At 42.2% G+C, this 19,204-nt stretch overlaps 1 protein-coding gene across 2 annotated transcripts in view; it reads left to right on the forward strand.

Moving 5' to 3' along the window:
* Window positions 1-514: 514 nt before the first annotated feature.
* Window positions 515-19,204, forward strand: part of tbc1d30 (TBC1 domain family, member 30) — a 69,036-nt gene continuing 50,346 nt past the window's right edge. Inside the window, exons 1-2 of one of the 2 annotated variants that reach the window (XM_055650784.1) lie at window positions 515-1,108; window positions 7,123-7,287. In XM_055650784.1, the coding sequence (XP_055506759.1) occupies window positions 583-1,108; window positions 7,123-7,287 (691 nt within the window). In that variant the 5' untranslated portion in view covers window positions 515-582. The remainder of the gene's footprint in view (window positions 1,109-7,122; window positions 7,288-19,204) is intronic. The other variant, XM_055650785.1, reaches the window with a different exon arrangement.

The raw sequence follows: 19,204 nt of genomic DNA on the forward strand, positions 1-19,204 counted from the left end.
GCTGAAGATCGTTTACAAGTGATTATTAACAAAGAGAGGCTTAAGAAGGAACTGCAATGCTGGAACAACCGAAAGTAGCCAAAATATACTGGAAAAAATCTTAACGAGAGGATGTGATACATTTCGGGGTAAAAAATGCGGACATTTTTATCTCAATAGTCCAGAGAAATTATTTTGGAGTTGATGTGATATCCACCTGCACTTTACAGGTGCGCTCCCCTGGTCCAGGTGAGTTCGTGGTGAATTTCTCGACGCGAAATTTACCTGCAGCAATATCATAGCTGGCGGACTGTGCCATGGGTGTCGTGGGGGGGAATGTAGATGCGCATAGTTTCATCGACGGCCGTTTCACCAGTTTACAGTTTATCTAACATAGTCGTTCTAAAACAAAGTGTTTGTTCTGAGCTGGCAAGCGTGTCGTTTAGCCCGAGGGAGAGGTGTGGGGAGAGATAGATGGTAAATTCTCAGAGGCTGCCTCCCCGGTAAAGGATTGGTGAGGACCCGGAATTAGCTCCCGTTCCACCTGAACCTCCTGGTCACCACTTGGACAAGTTGCCGTAATTGGGCCGAGAGCGCCGCAGAATGGCTGCTTATAGTCGCGTCCCGCACAGGGAACTCACAGAAGTCGACATCTTCAATGGGACCTGTTCAGAAGGGGAGGGGGACTCCTTCGTGAACTCAGTTGGGAGTAACTCTGATGGGCTGCCCGGCTTCGGGGCTTGGACGCTGAGTGCGGGTTGCCCGGGAGGAGTAATCCGAGGGCCCTCGCTTCTCAAAGACAGCGAGGACATCCTCTACTCGTCAGCGTTAGTCCCGGCTCAACTCTGGGCGAGCGGGCTGGCCGCCGCCGAGAATGCACAGGGACCTCGCATTGACCCGGGAGCGGGGACAGTTTGTAGACAGACGTCTTCCATCGTAGACAATCTGCTGACGGAACTCTATGTCTCCTACACGTACAGCGGCAGGAGCATTGACAGCGTCGACAGCTCCACGGAAGCCTCCAGCTCCGATGCTTTTCTGGGGAGGAGTAATTCTGGATCTGCATTCCTGCAGGAATTTCAGGAACAGCACACGACTAAACATCAGGTGCAATACCTGGCGCAAAAAGGTACGTCGCTTATAGACACAAAAAGCTGCAGTAACTCAGCGGGACAGTCAGGCAGCGTCTCTGGAGAGAAGGAATGGGTGACGTTTCGGGTCGAGACCCTTCTTCAGGCTCTTTGCGATGTCGGCGTATAACACCCCTGCACCAAAATAAATGATTGAGAGATCATACAAAGGAACTGCTGATGCTGGTTTACACGGAAAGGCAAAAGTGCTGGAGTAACTCAGCGGGCCAGACAGCATCTCTGGAGAAAAGGAATGGTGACGTGTCAGGTCGAGACCCTTCTTCAGACTGAGAGCAATTATAATTAAGACTTATATTAGTGTGAAGAAGCGTCTCGACCCGAATCGTCACCTATTTCTTCTCTCCAGAGATGCTGCCGGACCGGCTGAGTTACTTCAACATGTTGTGTGTGTGTGTGTGTGTGTGTAAACCAGCATCTACAGTTCCTTCCTACATACAAACAATAGGCGTCGCTGCCCAGTGGCACGGCTGTATCCTGAATGTACATGTACACGAGGTGCGGAATGTATTATACTTGCGATGTAAGATCAGAGCCTCCTATTGTAATGGAATATAGCTAGAAATACTCAGCATGTTTGGCAGCATATGTGGAGGAACAATCCTGCCCCGCTGAGTTACTCCGGCATGTTGTGTTTATCTTCAGTGTAAACCAGCATCTGCAGTTCCTTCCTACACGTTCAGTGCCGTTAGACCTACTGAGTAAACGCAGACCCCTCTGCTTTATTGTAATGGAAGTTGGGAACCTGTAAAATCCTGGGAAACTGTAAACGTGGTCAAAGAGCGCCGGTGGCAATTGATGGCCTACTGACTGAGCCTTCGCAAGCTGTATCACTGACTGAGGGCGGAAAGCGCTCGTCTGTGTTTTGAAGCGTTTGTTTGCTTTTTGTTTGATTAATAAGTTAAAGGTGCAGGGCAGCGCCCGTGTCGCCCAACCTCACCGAAGCAGAAACCGTGTAACCACGAACATTTGCATTCACTGTAGTATTGCCATCAAAGTAAAGTGACAACGCTAAACACCGAGGTCAACTTGCTTTACTGGATCTTACACGGTAGTGTACACCAGCGCGGATAATAGAATTATTCTGTGAACTGAATGCGATTGTATCATAATGTAATATTGCTGGTCGACATTGAGCATCATATACTGTGCCTTCAACCTTGTTATCAAGGCCGTCCTCGTTGTTCGACATTGACCCCTCCCCCCCCACCACAATATAGTTGGAGGAAGAAGAGGTATTCGTGTTGAAGAGGTAAGGGTGAGTGAATGGACAGATTCCTTCTACCCAGAGATGCTGCCTGTCCCGCTGAGTTATTCCAGCACTTTGTGTCTATATTAGGAACAGTTACCATGGCAATGAACCGAGGTAGCCCTTAGCGAACCAAACATCTATCATCGCAGTTGGAAGTTGTATTTTAAGCTATTATCCCATTTCAAGCATCACAAATAATTCAAATTCTAAAATGAACCGCATCTGCTGAAATCTGAAAACAAATCAAGAATGCTGGTAAAACTCGTCGGGTCTGGCAATACCTGTGGAAAGAAATGGCAGTATTAAGGCATTTTTTAACACCCAGAGAAATTGTGGCATGAATCGTTAAATCACTAGCTCCCCTCCGGAGCACATAGAAATGTCATTCATTATAATGACAGGAAGGAGACTATTCAGTCCATGCTGGCTCCTGTCAAGGCACTCCCGATAGTCCCACTCTCCTCTTCTTATTTCCATGTACCATTGCAACCAGTTCCCTCTCGAGCGCCTATCAACTCCCCTTTGATTCTTGTACCACTTACCTCGGGTAACAAAGCATTTACAGTGGGAGGAGGATGCATGTGCATGTCTTTTAAGATGTTGCTTAAGCTCATGCAATCATGAAGAAAATGTGCAATCTCCACCCAGATAGCAGCCAAGGTCATGATCAAACCCCAGTATCTAGAACTGTAAAACAGAAGGCTTTCTGTGTATGTTGCTGTTTTTCTAAAATAATATAATTTTATTCATAAAAAGCTGGAGTAACTCAGTGAGTCAGACAGCATCTCTGGAGAAAAGGAATAGGTGACGTATGAAGAAGGGTCTTGACCCGAAATATCATCCATTCCTTTTCTCCAGAGATGCTGTCTGACCCACTGAGTTTATCCAGCATTTTGTGTCTATCTTCGGTTTAAACCAGCATCTGCAGTTCCTTTCTACACATAGTTTTATACATGACAGATTATGTTTTGGACTGTTTTATGGTCTCCCGAGTCCCCAAGAATCCATTTCATTATTAACCTTGATCCACATCCCTGTACTGAACTAATGATAGAGATAACATCCTACCAATGAAAGTTGCTATTGAACTTGTGACAGTGGAAATGCAACAAAGTGGAAATGCGACTCTTTTTCTTTCATCATTGCATCATCAGGTGGAAAGGGGATATTACAATGAAGAGAATAGCATGATTATTTGAAAGAGGATTCTGATATTACTGGATATAACAGTGAAGAAAAGGGCAGCACAGCAGTAAAGTCGCTCGCTGCCTTACAGTGCCAGAGACCCAAGTTTGATCCTGACGACGGGTGCTGTCTGTATGGAGATTGTACATTCAACCGGAGACCACATTGGGTTTTCTCCGGGCGCCTCAGTTTCCTCCCTCACTCCAAAAACTTACAGGTTTATAGATTAATTGGCTTTTGTAAATTGTCCCAAGTGTGTAGGATAGTGCTAGTATACAGGGTGATCATTGTTCAGAGCGAATTCGATGGGCTGAAGGGCCCGTTTCCACATTGTATCTCTAAATTTAAAAAAAATATTGAAATGAGGCATTCACGAGCTTCCAAGGAGCCCAACCCAGGCAATTATTTGTGTGCTAGCATTTGTCTGCAATCACATATTACAATTGCTCCAGACTTTTTAAATCTCTATTCCTACAGTAATATTTCTTCCCTTATCATGTATCCATACATTCACAACTTATAGGAGTAGAATTAAGCCATTCGGCCCATCGAGTCTACTCCACCATTCAATCATGGCTGATCACTGCCACCTAATCCCATTTTCCTGCCTTCTCCCCATAACCCTTGATACCCATTCTAATGAAGAATTTGTCTATCTCTGCCTTAAAAATATCCACTGACATGGTCTCCACAGCCCTCTGTGGCAATGAGTTCCACAGATTAACTACCCTCTGACTAAAGAAGTTCCTCCTCGCCTCATTTTTAAAAGAGCGGTCTTTAATTCTGAGATTATGACCTCTGGTCCTAGACTCTCCCACCAGTGGAAACATCCTTTCCACATCCACTCTATCTATTTCTTTCATTATTCTGTAAGTTTCAATGAGTCCCTTATGGAGCCTCAGCATTACATCTCTGTTTTTGTATTCCAGTCCTCTTGATATAAATACTAGCATTGAATTTGCCTTCTTTACTACCAAATTGACTTCTTGGGGGTCCTGCACCAGCACTCCCAAGTCCCTTTACACCTTTGATTTCTGTATTCTCTTTCCATTTAGAAAATAATCTACCCCTTTATTCTGATTACCCAAATGCATGACTCCGCACATTGCTATACAGGTACTGCATTTCATTTGCCACTTTTCCGCCCACTCTCCTAACCTGTCCAAGTCATTCTGCAGAGTCCTTGCTTTTAACTACACTGTCTGCCTCTCCACCTATCTTGGCATCATCTGAAAATTTGGCCACAAGGCCTTCAATCCCCTTGTCCAAATCATTACTATATAATGTGAAGACAAGCAGCCCTAGCACCAACCCTTGCGGAACTACACTAGTCACTGGCAGCCAACCTGAAAAGGCGCCTTTTATTGCAACTCTTTGCTTTCTGTCATCCAGCTAACTCACTATCCATGTTAGTATCATCCCTTCAATACCATGGGCTCCCATCTTCCCAAGTAGCCTGACATGTGGCACCATATTGATGGCCTACTGAAACATCTACAGCCTCCCCTCTATCTGTCCTGCTGTTAACTTTCTCAAAGAACTCCAGCTGATTCATCAGGCAAGATCTTCCCTTCACAACATGCCGACGGGCCTATTTTATCGTGAATTTCCAAGTACTGCGTAACCTCATGCTTTATAATTGACTCTAAAATCTTACCAACCGGCCTATAGTCTCTCCGCTCTTCTTCTTTGCTCCCTTCTTGTATAACGGGGTGATATTCGCTATTTTCCATTCTTCAGAAACCAGTCCTAACTCTAGTTATTCTTGAAATATCACAACTAATGCCTCCACAAACTCCGAGGCCACCTCCTTCAGAACCCTGGGGTGCGGTCCATCCGGTCCAGGTGAGTTATCCACACTCGGACCTTTCAATTTTCAAGCATCTTCTCCTTAGTAATCGCCACTACACTAACTTCCACCCCCTGACTCTCTAGGATTGCAGGCACATTACTGGTGAAAGACTGATCCAAAAAGGTTATTCAATTCCTCTGTCATTTCTTGATTTTCTATTCTCACATCTCCTGCATCATTCTCCAGCGGCCCACGTCCACGCTTGCCTTTTTAAAAAAAAAACTCTTTACATATCCGTAATTATTGGCTAGCTTACATTTTCACACAGAGAGTGGTGAATCTCTGGAACTCTCTGCCACCGAGGGTAGTTGAGGCCAGTTCATTTGGCTATATTTAAGAGGGAGTTAGATGTGGCCCTTGTGGCTAAGGGGATCAGGGGGTATGGAGAGAATGCAGGTACGGGATACTGAGTTGGATGATCAGCCATGATCATATTGAATGGCGAATGGTGCAGGCTCGAAGGGGCCGAATGGCCTACTCCTGCACCTAATTTCTATGTTTCTATTCGTACTTCATAATTTCTCTCCGTATTGTCCTTTCAGTTAACTTTTGTTGTTCTTTAAGAACATCCCAACCCTCTGGCTTCCCACTGATCTTTACAATGTTGTATGCCTCCTCTTTCACTTATGTTGTCCTTCACCTCCCTTGTCAGCCATGGTCGTCTTATTCTCCCCCTGGAATCTTTCTTCCTCTTTGGGATGAAATGATCCTCCACCTTCCGAATTATCTGCAGAAATTCCTGCCATTGCTGCTCTAATTTCCTGTCATTCCTACTAAAGCCCCTTTCCAGTCAATCTTTGCCAGCTCCCCCCTCTTGCCTCAATAGTCCACTTTGCTCAGCTGTAATACCGACGCATCCGATTTCACCTTCTCCCTTTCAAATTGTAGGTTAAATCTTATCATATTGTGGTCACTACCTCCTAGTGGTTCCTTAACCTCAAGTTCTCTTATTAAATCTGGTTCATTGCACAACACGGAATCTAGAATTACCTTATCCCTGGTAGGCTCCACTACAAGCTGCTCTAAGAAGCTATCTCGGAGGCACTATAAATTCTCTCTCTTCGGGTCCAGTGCCAGCCTGATTGTCCCAATCTACCTGCATATTGAAATCTCCCATGACCACTGTAGCATTGTCTTTCCTACACGCCGATTTTATTTCCTGATGTACTCTATATCCTGGCTACTGTTTGGGGGCCTGTAAATAACTCCCAATAGAGTCTTTTTACCCTTGTAGTTTTTCAGCTCTACCCACAGGGACTCCGCAACTTCTGATCCTATGTCACCCTTTGCTAAGGACTGAATTTCATTGTGAATAGCTCGATTGCAATCATGTATTGTTTTTCCACTGGTAAGTTAGCACCCAAAAAAAGCTTTTCACTGTACCTCACTGTAGACGATAAACTAAACTTAAACAAAATTAGTGGAACCCCAAATTCCAAGTGTATACATTATTATTACCAGATTTATGTATTATTCATGTGCAGGAAAGATCTGCAGCTGCTGGTTTAAATCTCAGATAGGCACAAAATGCTGGATCAACTCAATGGGACAGGCAGCATCTCGGGAGAGAAGGAACGGGTGACATTTCGAGTCGAGACCCTTCTTCAGACTCGGAATAATATGTATTATTCATGTTTTCATGCTTAGCAGCACTCAAATATAGTGCCATGGCTGTTCCATATTACAATGTTCATTCCTGTTAACAGATGTGGATGAACTGAAGCGAATTGTAGAGGAGCTAAGGTACAGAATTGCCGTGCAGTCTGCCAAGCTGGTTCGCCAACTGAGGAGAAAGGATAACCTTGCACATAAACTGCAGAAAAATAGTGACATTGTGACGGCATGTCTGCAAGCAGTTTCACAGAAAAGGCGTAAGTACATTTGACATCGAGCATTTTATTGCTTATTGTTTGGTATAATATTTGCATTTATATTGCAGTATCTTAAACAATGTTCTGGGAGTGCTGTCATTTAGTAGGTATGCAAATATATGGATTGTTTGATATTTGCTTTTCATTTTACTATTGCACGTAAAATGAGGAAGGATATTACCTCAATGGTATATGTTACGTCTTTTTGTAACAGTGGTGGAATAAATTGGTCAAATTGTTTAAAATACATGTTCAAAGTAAGGAAAAGGTTTTGTATGCCTTTTTACAATTTAGAAATTCAGCCACGTTTACGTTGTGTATTTGTTTTAGGTAGAGCCTGTCAAATGGACCAGCAAATTAAGTGATAGTGCTTTGGTACTAGCATTTATGTGGCTGAAGGGGAAAAAGAGGTTGATTGATTATAAATTATGCTCCATCAAGCATTTTAACTGCAATAAATAGAGGTGTCACTAATGGAAAGAGTGTTTGTTGCACTTTCAAGCCATATTCTATGCCTTGGCTTCAAACCATCTTAATACATGTGCATTCTGAATTCTCTTTAATTACATGCCTTGCAATGTACTCCTTTCAAGATGTTTTTATTTTTGGATCCTCCCTTGTTATGCTTACATTAACATCCTATGAACTTTTGAAAGCATTTTGAAAGCATTATGATTTATGGTAACAAATAGTCAGAAAGATAAAACGTTACTGTTAAACACATGTAAAAAGCTCTGATGATGTCCTTCAGGAGCAGAATTACCCAAAAGCTTTAAATCCCTTCCCTTCCTCCGACACAAATGGCTGCATGGAAGTTGTGTTTGGTTGGAAATTGGAAAACTTGGAATTGTTTTCTGAAACAAATGTACAGTTCTTCTTTCATGTTAGATTTTCTGGATATCACTTCAATTAAATATCGTGAAACTTCGTGAAATTACCCTTTAACTGGAATGTCACATTTTGAATATTTCTACATGATAAATACTATGGTCTCATTTTCATTTTATTTGTGGAACATTTTGTTGCTCGCCTCTCGTCCCCTCTCCCCTCCCCTCTGCCCACTTTCCCTGACCCCTCTCTCACCCCTATATATTGTATTTCCTTACTCCCTAACCTTAATCCTTCTCCCCTTCCCTCTCTCCCTGTTCCTTGCGCTCCCCCCCCCCCCCCCCCCCCCCCCCCCCCCCCCCATTCTCCCTTTCTCTCTCCCCTCTCCCCCTCCTATATTTTATTTCTTTACTTCTCTGAAACAGGTTGCTTCAATGTGGTTTATCGGTGTCAGCAGTCCTCTGGTGACCTTTGTATTTATCTACTAGGGAAAAAACATCCAATCTGCTTCTTTGTAGTCGGAGGAGTAATTTACATTTGCTTCCAATTAAAAGATAACTTCTAGATGAAATAGAAGCTCAGTAGATGAGTCGCTGACTGCTGTGCAGAACACCACCATAACAAGCTAGAATCTCCTGGCATTTCTTCACTGAGTAGCTCCCACCCTTCAACTGAATTTTTTTTCTGCCTGAACTGGACTATTGAGTTGAAGGAGGCCTCGAACTGAGTGAGATCATGGTCACTCCTCTGGTCTGGTTATGGCCGGTTCTCACGGTGTGACCTGACGCAAGATGTCACCAGAGTGAAGTGGTCGTGGTCCAGCACGAGTTCCGCACGATATAAGGGGGGGGTAGATAAAGAGTTCCCATGGTACTTGGCAATTCTGTCATTTGTTCGAGTGACTTGTCCATCTCCCGATCTTTCCCGTTAATCGTGAATGACCATCGTGGACTGTAGTGTAGTTAATCACGTGGCACAAATGATGTCACTTTTTTTCCACACACTATATAAATATCCTCCGTTCGTAGAATTGGCTCATTTGCAGACATGCCTACACAAAGTTGGTTCGAGTACAGGCTGGTTGTTATTTTCATTGTCTGTCTGTCTGCCACTACTTTTACATTGCAGCTGCAGGGAACAGACAGACTTATAAGATAAATTAAAGGTAACTGCAAAAACAGCACTTTTACATCTGTAGCATTGTATGTTTTTAAATCATGGATAACATTAAATTGTTCTCCTGTACATAAACTAATATATTGTTATAGTTACTCACATGAGCACCCGGGATACTCCGCAGCCTTCGTCTCCAGCAGGTTGCGCTTTCTCTCCCTATTTCTATAATCCTCTCTGGATTTGTCATAGAGAATCTCATTGCATTGGTACCACTCCACCAGTTCCCCCTCTTGTTCCCTGTTGAAGTTATATGGCCTTACCTTCTGCCATCTTCCCTTTATGTTATCGTCTGCTGAGGATATTGGGGAGGCAACAGCTACTGGGGAGGCAATCTCAAATCCACCTTGATCACCCTCTCCCTGCTCCAAGGAGCCCACAGGCAGTGGTATCTCTGGCATCTCCTCTTGCCTCTCCACCTGTCTTTCTTGCTGAGTTTCCTCCTCATTTACCTGTATGGCTAAAAACTTTCTGACTTTCTTTGACCCCTTTCTTTGCGCTTTTCTGAGAGGCATCTCTGCAAGTTTTACTGTGAAAAAGATTCTCAAACAATGACAATTGGGTGGGACGTCCTTGATGGACACATGGTCCATTGGCGATATTGAGACCACCTTTTTTACTCACCTTATGTCCCTTCTGTCAAGCTTCGGGTTTACTGTTCGCAGGAGTTCCCACGGTACCCACAAGAGTCATTACGGATATCGCACGGATATCACACTGGCATCTACGTTCATACAATGTTGCAACGCTGCTCAAGTCACTCTTGGAGAAATTCAAAAATGTTTGAATTTTCTCCCGACCTTACAAAGTTACACGACTACCTGCCGTTAGCGCCACGGAGGTCCTCGGTGGTCCACGAATGCCGTACTGCTATCGCAGAAGGTTCCCACGATGTTAAACTCTTGTTAAGTCTTGCTTCAGGTCGCACCGTGAGAAAGCCCTTTTACTCTTGGAAGTAGTGTCTGTATGTCTGCTTTGTAAATATTAGTCATAGCATCACAGAGCATAGAAATTGGCCACTGTCCATGCTGATCAACAAGCACCCACTTACATTAATCTTGTTCTAACCCCATGTTAATCTCCCCACATTCCCTTCAATTTTCTGCCTAAACCTGATCTTACTGCTAACCTACAACCAAGAGGCAATTTACAGTGGCCAATTAAAATAATAGCCCACATATCTTTGGGTTGTGGGAGAAACTGGAGCACCCAGAGGAAGCCCACATGGTTATGGGGAGAATGCGCAGACTTCACTCCATTAGCACCAGAGGCAGGTTTGAACCAGGGTCCCTGGAGCCGCGAGGCAGCAGTGTTCTTTGCTGTGGTGCTCTGCTGCCCACACTAATTGTTTGCCCGAAACATGAGCTAATGAGCTGAGGTACTTTTAACAAATGATTAGGAATATAATGTATGAAAAAGCAGCAGGAGGAGGCCATACCGCTCTGGGCTATGAGAGACAAACAATTCTTTCCTCAATAGACAATAGGTGCAGGAGTAGGTCATTTGGCTCTTTGAGCCAGCACCGCCATTCAATGCGATCATGGCTGATCATCCCCAATCAGTACCCCATTCCTGCCTTCTCTCCATATCCCATAACTCCACTATCTTTAAGAGCCCTTAATAATCTTATATGTTTCAATAAGATCCCCTCTCATTCTTCTAAATTCCAGAGTATACAAGCCCAGCCGCTCCATTCTCTCAGCTTATGAAAGTCCCGCCATCCCGGGAATTAACCTTGTGAACCTATGCTGCACTCCCTCAATAGCAAGAATGTCCTTCCTCAAGGTTGGAGACCAAAACTGCGCACAATACTCCAGGTGTGGTCTCACTAGGGCCCTGTACAACTGCAGGAGGACCTATTTGTTCCTATACTCAACTCCTCTTGTTATGAAGGCCAACATGTCATTCGCTTTCTTCACTGCCTTCTGTACCTGCATGCTTACTTTCAGTGACTGATGAACAAGGACCCTCAGATCCCGTTGTACTTGCCCTTTTCCCAACTTGACACCATTTAGATAATAATCTACCTTCCTGTTTTTGCCACTAAAATGGATAACCTCACATTTATCCACATTAAACTGCATCTGCCATGCATCTGCCCACTCACCCAACCTGTCCAAGTCACCCTGCATCCTCATAGCATCCTCCTCACAGTTCACACTGCCACCCAGCTTTGTGTCACCTGCTAATTTGCTAATGTTACTTTTAATCCCTTCATCCAAATCCTTGATGTATATTGTAAATAGCTGCGGTCCCAGCATCGAGCCTTGTGGTACCCCACTAGTCACTGCCTGCCATTTTGAAAGGGACTCGTTAATTCCTACCCTTTGTTTCCTGTCTGCCAACCACTTCTCTATCCATGTCAGCACTCTACCCCCAATACCATATTCTCTAATTTTGCCCACTAATCTCCGAAGTGTGACCTTATCAAATGCTTTCTGAATGTCCACGTACACTACATCCATTGGCTCTCCCTTGTCCATTATCCTGGTTACATCCTCAAAATTCTAGATTAGTCAAGCATGATTTCCCCTTCGTAAATCCATGCTGACTCGGAACGATCCTGTTACTACTATCCAAATGTGCCGCTATTTCATCTTTTATTATTGACTCCAGCATCTTCCCCACCACCGATGTCAATAATTTTTGAAATGTCTCACTTTCAATAATTTTTGCAAGTCACACCTACCTTTTTATTCAGTGAATAATTTGACAAATTAATTCTCCCACATACAATCTGAGGACATTGGAAAACTTGGAATTGTTATCTCAATCAAACATATAGTTCTTCTTTTGTCTTAGATTTTCTGGATATCAGTTCAACTAAATATCTTCCTGCACTTCAGATACTTCATGGAAATACCTGTAAATTCAGTTTACCGTAAGCTGGCTCCTTAACACATGCAACTGTGCATGGCATTGAAGCAGTCTTGTGTTAAGAAATTGGAGCAAGCGGAAATAAGACCTAATTGCCAATCAATAATTGGTAATAGAAGGTTAAATAATAATATATTCTTATTCAGAAGAAATTCAAATGGGGTTTTGACTGGTGCTGAAGAATTTATGGTTTAAATAAATATCAATTGTATCATATTCATGTTTCATATTCATTATAATCAAAAAGGATCAGCTGGTTTCAAGATTATAGTTATTAGAAATAATGATTCAAAATAATGCAAAATGTACATCTCGTGTTTTGGTTTGGGAAATATATTCAGTATTTCCTAAATTAACATTTAATTGTCTGTTTTGTTAACACGCAGCATGGCTGTGCTCTGTGATAAGGTAAATATAATAGGTTTGTATAATATTTCTATGAAAAGCATGTTGGTTCAATTTTTTGAATATTCATCTATTAGGTGATCACTTTTGTCTTGGTAATGGATAGATTTTAATTTTTTTGTGCTTGTATTAGTATACTGTTTATTAATTTTATGCACTATTATGCTGAGTAATGTAGATTTAGGTACTAAATATAAAAATAATTGTTTAATGGATCGTTTGTACATTGCATTATCCAAATGCCACTGAAATTATATGAAACTTGCCTCTAATCTTTTTAAACCAATTCCTATCATGCCTTGTATAATAGATTTGAGTTCTTTGATTGCCTTTATACCTTCCTTCTGGAATTGCTATTTTCTATTGCTGTGATTTTCTATAATGAAAGGAAATGTAGGATTTTTGTTAACGTGTGCTAAGATAATTCACAGCCTGTTGCACATTTTGACACTCTACATGGATCCCCTTGTCCAAAATATATAATGAGCATATAACTCGTGCTTTGGAAACACAATGTTGTTTATTTAAAATATTTATTTATGACAACAAATACTAGGATGTAACGGCAGATTAAAAAAACAGTATTGCAATATGTTTTTTTTTTTTTACAGATGCCAGTGTATATTTCTGTAGGAAAAAAAACGCTCAGTTATTCATTGTCTAAAATGCAGAGAGCCAGCTGGCATCAAAACTTTGATTTAAATACTTGACTACAGTCAGCAGACTGGAATAAATGGAGCAATGTCACTGTTACACGTAGCTCTTGATGAACATAAACCTTGTTACATTGACAAAGTATAATCTTTTGTGCATTTTCTTTCTACAAAAGTATTTTCTAACTACTTTTATAATTTGCTCTGTTCGAGTGGGTTAATTTTGTTCAAATAAACACTTACAGAAATTGTGGCAGAAATTAATTACTAAGAACAGGCTAGCAGCAGCAGCGGCACATGGGAGACTTTGGAGTGCAATTCCTAAGACGTGTGCACACCAATAAACGCTATTCAGCACCCAATTAATAACGTCTGACTATTAAGCTAAATGTTCATGTTTTCAGAGCATCAAGTGGTAACATGAATATTTTATACTTGTTTTAATAACATTGTGTTTAAAGCATGATTTTGGATGAAGTCTGATCTGAAACGGGACTTAGCAAATGATTGTTGATGCTTGACTTGCAATGATCATTGGCAGACTTTGGTTCGTAGTCAGTACACTATCTTAATTAACTTTCCTTGCACAGTTGCAGGTGCTCTTTGGTGAGAGGATAGTAGCTGGTCTTACTCGCAAATGCAAGCAGATTCTTCATAAAATTGCTCATAGAGAGTCGTGGGATCAACAATTAATTTGCATTGAGTAGGTGATAGGTTCGTCTTCTATAATCTCTATATTTGGAAAAAAGTGTTAATCCAAACGCTGCTTCCATAAATGTTGTCATTTTCAATTGCATGTAAATCAAAATTCAAATTTACTGATGTGAAAAATAAGAGAAGGATAAAATATATGTATTATTCCCAGCCACATTTCTGCAATGTAATTGTCAAATATATAGAGATAAATTCTTAATGCTAACATATCTTTATTATTATTATTATTATTATTATGAATAGAATAGATGTGTTCATTTTCCACGGAAGCTAACCTCTTAAGGAACTAATTAAAATGATAAAAGAACTGGTTCTTGCTGCATGTGATTACAGTAGGGGTAAAGGGACTTGTAAGCGGCATTGATGGAACAATCAAACATCAGTTACTTTGGGTTAGAGGGCTGAATGTGTTCTGGAAGACTGCACCCTGTAGAGATGAGAAAGAAGGTAGATAGCAGATAAATACAGTTGATCCGCAGAAAGGGCAATGGTACAAGATGATCTTCACTACTTAGATTTTGTTTACATTACTGATAACTAAGCCAACATTAGAGATGTACTACAGTAAACAAAGTCAAAATCGAGCAGAGATACAGTATATCAGTATAGGAACATTATTTTTACAGGAAATAAAACAAACTGAGGAAACCTAGTCACACTGTGATCAAATATTGGACAAGGTAACCATGGCATCGTCTACATGAGAACCCTGAGCTCACTTTGATCTGCAACAACATAGAATGCAGTTAATGGATCAAAAATAAAAATCACATTGCCTCAATGACTGGTGCATTTTAACATTAAAATATATCTACAATCAGGACCGAGGTATAACCTTTACTAAATTTGCTAACTTCAAATTCATAAAGAGCTTTCATATTAGTTCATGTTTTCTGACAGTATAGAAGTAGGCCAAAAACAAATTGCTGAAGGTGCTTGGTTGGTTAAGCAGCATCTGTGCAGGGAAATGGTCAGTCTATCTTTCATCTCGACTGGAAGAATAAAAGGGAGATAGCCAGTATAAAGAGATAGATGGATCCAGGTGAGGAAGGATTGGTTGGTAGATGGAGCCACATGTGGGAGGAAATAGGGGAGGTTCTGACAGAGGCTGGGAGATGATAAGGAGAGAGAATAAAGGACATGTACGGAGTTTATACGTTCTCCCCATGACCGCGTGGGTTTTCTCTGGGTGTTCCTGTTTCCTCTCGCACACCAAAGACATACGGATTTGCAGGTTAATTGACTCGATAAAGATTGTAAATTGTGTTTCGAGTGTTGGATACTGCTAGTGTACGGGGTGGACTCGGTGGGCTGAAGGGCCTGTTTCTGCACTATATCGATGAACTAAACTAAACCAAATTATGGAAACTGATAAGAACGGAAGAGGGAAAAGATATGGGTCCCACCATTAATAACTCATTACACATGTCTAATAGCTTAAGATAATAACAATTCAACAATACACCTCTGACACACTAAATATACTCATTCTGTGTCTCTAAAGCACCACGGACTGCTAGAAACTTAAATAAAGAATGAACAATTAACAAAGCAGTAACCAAATAGACTTTTCAGGATGGAGGCACATGTCCCAAAAGAGCATGTGCCACAGGCAATATTCTCGTAATTTTGTCCAGATTAAAGGCGCCAATCAGTTGCTGGAAAAAATGTGTACTATTTTTTAAATAAAATAGAGTATCTTGCTGGATGGTTTCAGAGGGGAGTTAGGAGGTGACTATATGGTGTGGGTATATATACATCAGACTTGGAAATGAACAGCAAAGTTCCTCCCTTCAAGGACTTTAGTGAACTAGAATGGTTTTGCACAATCCAGTATTTTGTTGTCAACAGTAATAATGTGAGCGTTTGATTTACATGATTTTATATTGAATGTAAATTCTCCAATTACTGTGGAGGAATTTGGATTAAAATCTGTTGTTTTTGAGGGTGTGGATATAATTTTGAGAGAATGTTGAAGAATGCATTTTAATCTGTGATTGAATGTGTACAATTTGTACACTTTTTGTAGCAGATAACTATTGTCTTTCATTTCATTTTAATATGGTCAGCTTTTAATTGAGGAAACTTTGTATATAGAGATAAATGTAGGCAGACAATAGGCCAAAGCAGCCAATATGCTAATTTGCAGTATGCCAAATTGAACTAACAGGAATTCATTTACCTTGTCATGATGTTAGTTAGTATTTTCACAAATTTTAAATTACTATTTGTAGCTATGAAAGGGAAAGCTTTCCAACTAAATGTGTGCCTGCTGATTTTAATTCATGGTTTCCAAGAAATGACAAATGATCTAACCACATGATTGTTTGTCATGAAATTTGAACATTTCTATAAAATATCCTGGTCATGGTTTTTGATCATATTTCACATGACATTCAGGATTTACTGTATGTAATATTGGTTTCATTAGTACAGCCCATAATTCACTGTGATGGACGTCTGCATTGTTGCAAATGTGAATTGTTTTAAAAATCAATTTTATATACAACTTTTATTGATATACAACTTCCATGATTGTTTTTGCTACATTGATTTGTTAAATATGAACTTAGCACAAGGTTCAAAACAAACATTGAAACAAGACGTTGAGGAAGTTTACGTGTCTGTAATAAGACATGGGGTTTGAGTAGTGAAGGTAAGGAGGACGAACAGGGATGAACAGATGCCAGCCTAGAAATGGTCTAGCTATACTGTGCAATAGAATGAGAAGACCATCACTAAACATTTGTAGGAAAGAGCTGCGGATGCTGGTAAACATCGAGGGTAGACACAATGTTGGAGGAAGTCAGCGGGACAGGCAGCATCTCTGGAGAGAAGGAATGGATGACCTTTCGGGTTAAGACCCTTCTTCAGACTGAACATTATTGCTTAGTTACGGCTTTCTTCACAGAATAGTTTCTGGGCCCACTGTGTCTGACACATTGGTACATGGAGGTGTCCAGCCATGCAGAGTGACAGCCATTAGAAATCAATGCAGGAAACTTATGCAGAAGCAAAAAAATTAGCTGCTGGATGAACTCGGAGGGTCAGGCTGCGTCTACGGATGCAAAGAGATGGTCAACATTTTTGGGATGTTGAGACCCCGCAGAAACACTGAACGTGTACAAGTGGAGATGGCCTATGTGTAGAGGTGAAGGGGAGGGATGAGACAGGGACTGGCAAGCAGTGGGTGAATCCAGATAAGGATCAACCTATTGCTTGCCCGTAATATAAGCCATTTCCCCTTGTACAGATGGATAAATGGAGCTAGGTGGTAGAGAGAAGAGACGGAGATAACGTTAGAGGTTGGGAGGTAATTAGTACAGATAATAAAGGGCGACATATTACGGAATCTAATAAGAAGGGAAGGCAATAAATGAAACCAGATGGGGTAGGGATGATGGGTACTGTATATGTGAACGTAATCCTACTGGATTGAGTGTGTGTGATAGGAGATGGAACCATATGGAAGGGGTAAAGACAGTGGGGAATAGAGGTTGGGGGAGGGGTGTTGGAAGGGAGGGTGTGTGTGAAGGGGCCTCTGAAGGAGAGAGAAAGGAAGAGAAGGGTTGCAGATTATGTGAAATTGAGGGTTACAATGTTCATGCCAATGGGTTATAGACTACCAGGACGACACAGACAGACTGGTGTGAGAAAGGGAAGATGAATTTAAATGGCTGACATCTGAGTGATCCAGATGGCCTTTGCAAACTAAGCACAGATGCTTGGCAAAGTGGTTGCCTAATCTGGTTTCATCTTGCTGATATCAAGAGAATTGAAACCAATAGACAAGACCAGAGGAAGTGCACATGCTGAAGCAAGTCTTCACAGAGAATGTGAGACGCCCTTCATTGATAATTAAATACACAATACACAATACAATTTATTTGTCACTTGAACCTCATAGAGGCTCAAATGAAATGTTGTTTCTGCAGTCATACACACAAGAAAAAAAGACCCAAGACACAACACAATTTACACAGACATCCATCACAGTGCATCTCCTCCTCGTTGTGACGGAAGGCAAAAAAACTTATCTCTCCCCTGCATTCACCTCCCAATGTCCGAGTCAAAGCCCCCGGCGGGCGATGGCAATTGTCCCGCGGCCATTAACGCCACGCCAGGTGATGCAAGGCCATGCTCCGGGTCTTGTTGTTGGAGCCCCCGGCGGGCGCTAGCAAAGTCCCGCAGCCGTTGAAGCCGCGCCAGGCGGTGATGTAAGGCCCCGCTCCAGGTACTCTTCGACCCCGCGACTCGGGCGGGTGAAGTCGCCGTTGCGGCAGGCCCGAAAAGCGGTCTCCCACCAGGGACCCGCGGGCTCCCGTGTCATTGTCCACCGGACCTGCAGTAAGCCTCCGAATCCCCAGGGTCGGGTCGCAGCAGCGTGCCACCACCGCTCCACCCGCTCCGAACTCGGCCAGCTCTACGATGGTGAGTAGGTCCGCAGCTCCGCGACTGGAGCCCTAGGTCGTTGCTGCTGGAGGCCGCTCCACGTTGCAGCCCCAATGACAATGGAGGCCCGACAGGGAAAAGGTTGGGTTCTCCGTGCAGGGGAAGATTTTAAAAGTCACACACACACACACACACACACACACACACACACACACACACACACACACACACACACACACACACACACACACACACACACACACACACACACACACACACACACACACACACACACACACACACACACACACACACACACACACACACACACACACACACACACACACACACAATCAAAAAATAAATAAAAACTACATTAAAACGGGACAAAAAATAACAAAAAGACAGACGGACTGCAGAGGCCGCTGCGACGTGAGTCACGCCGCCCACCAGAAAAGAGGATCTACTTGACCAGATCGGTCTAATGTGTCCAGCTGGAAGTGGGAACTCTTTAAGGAAGGAGCGAATATTTCAGTGTACATTAGACATTCAAGGCTGTTTTATTGCACACTCTCTGTTGGTTCTTAAGCCATGGAATTCTGAAGCGCCCAGCCACCGTGGGGTCAATCCGTTACGTCTTTGCTAGTGCAGAAGAATTTCCAGGCCATTGTGCTTTTTTATAGCGGAGGAACGAAAGTTTAGAGGAAGCCAATGGCTTATCTTTGGACCAGGAAATTGGGGGTAAACATCCAAAAATATATATTTCCTGCTTTTTTTTTACTGCAGAGTTTGAAGCCTGCAGTCAAAAACCCTCAGTTTAAACCTGTCACAGAATTGTTTCTGAGCAGCTCCCCACTGTGTCTGAGACATTGATG

The sequence above is a fragment of the Leucoraja erinacea genome, chromosome 19 (genome assembly GCF_028641065.1).
Source record: "Leucoraja erinacea ecotype New England chromosome 19, Leri_hhj_1, whole genome shotgun sequence".
Taxonomy (NCBI): domain Eukaryota; kingdom Metazoa; phylum Chordata; class Chondrichthyes; order Rajiformes; family Rajidae; genus Leucoraja; species Leucoraja erinaceus.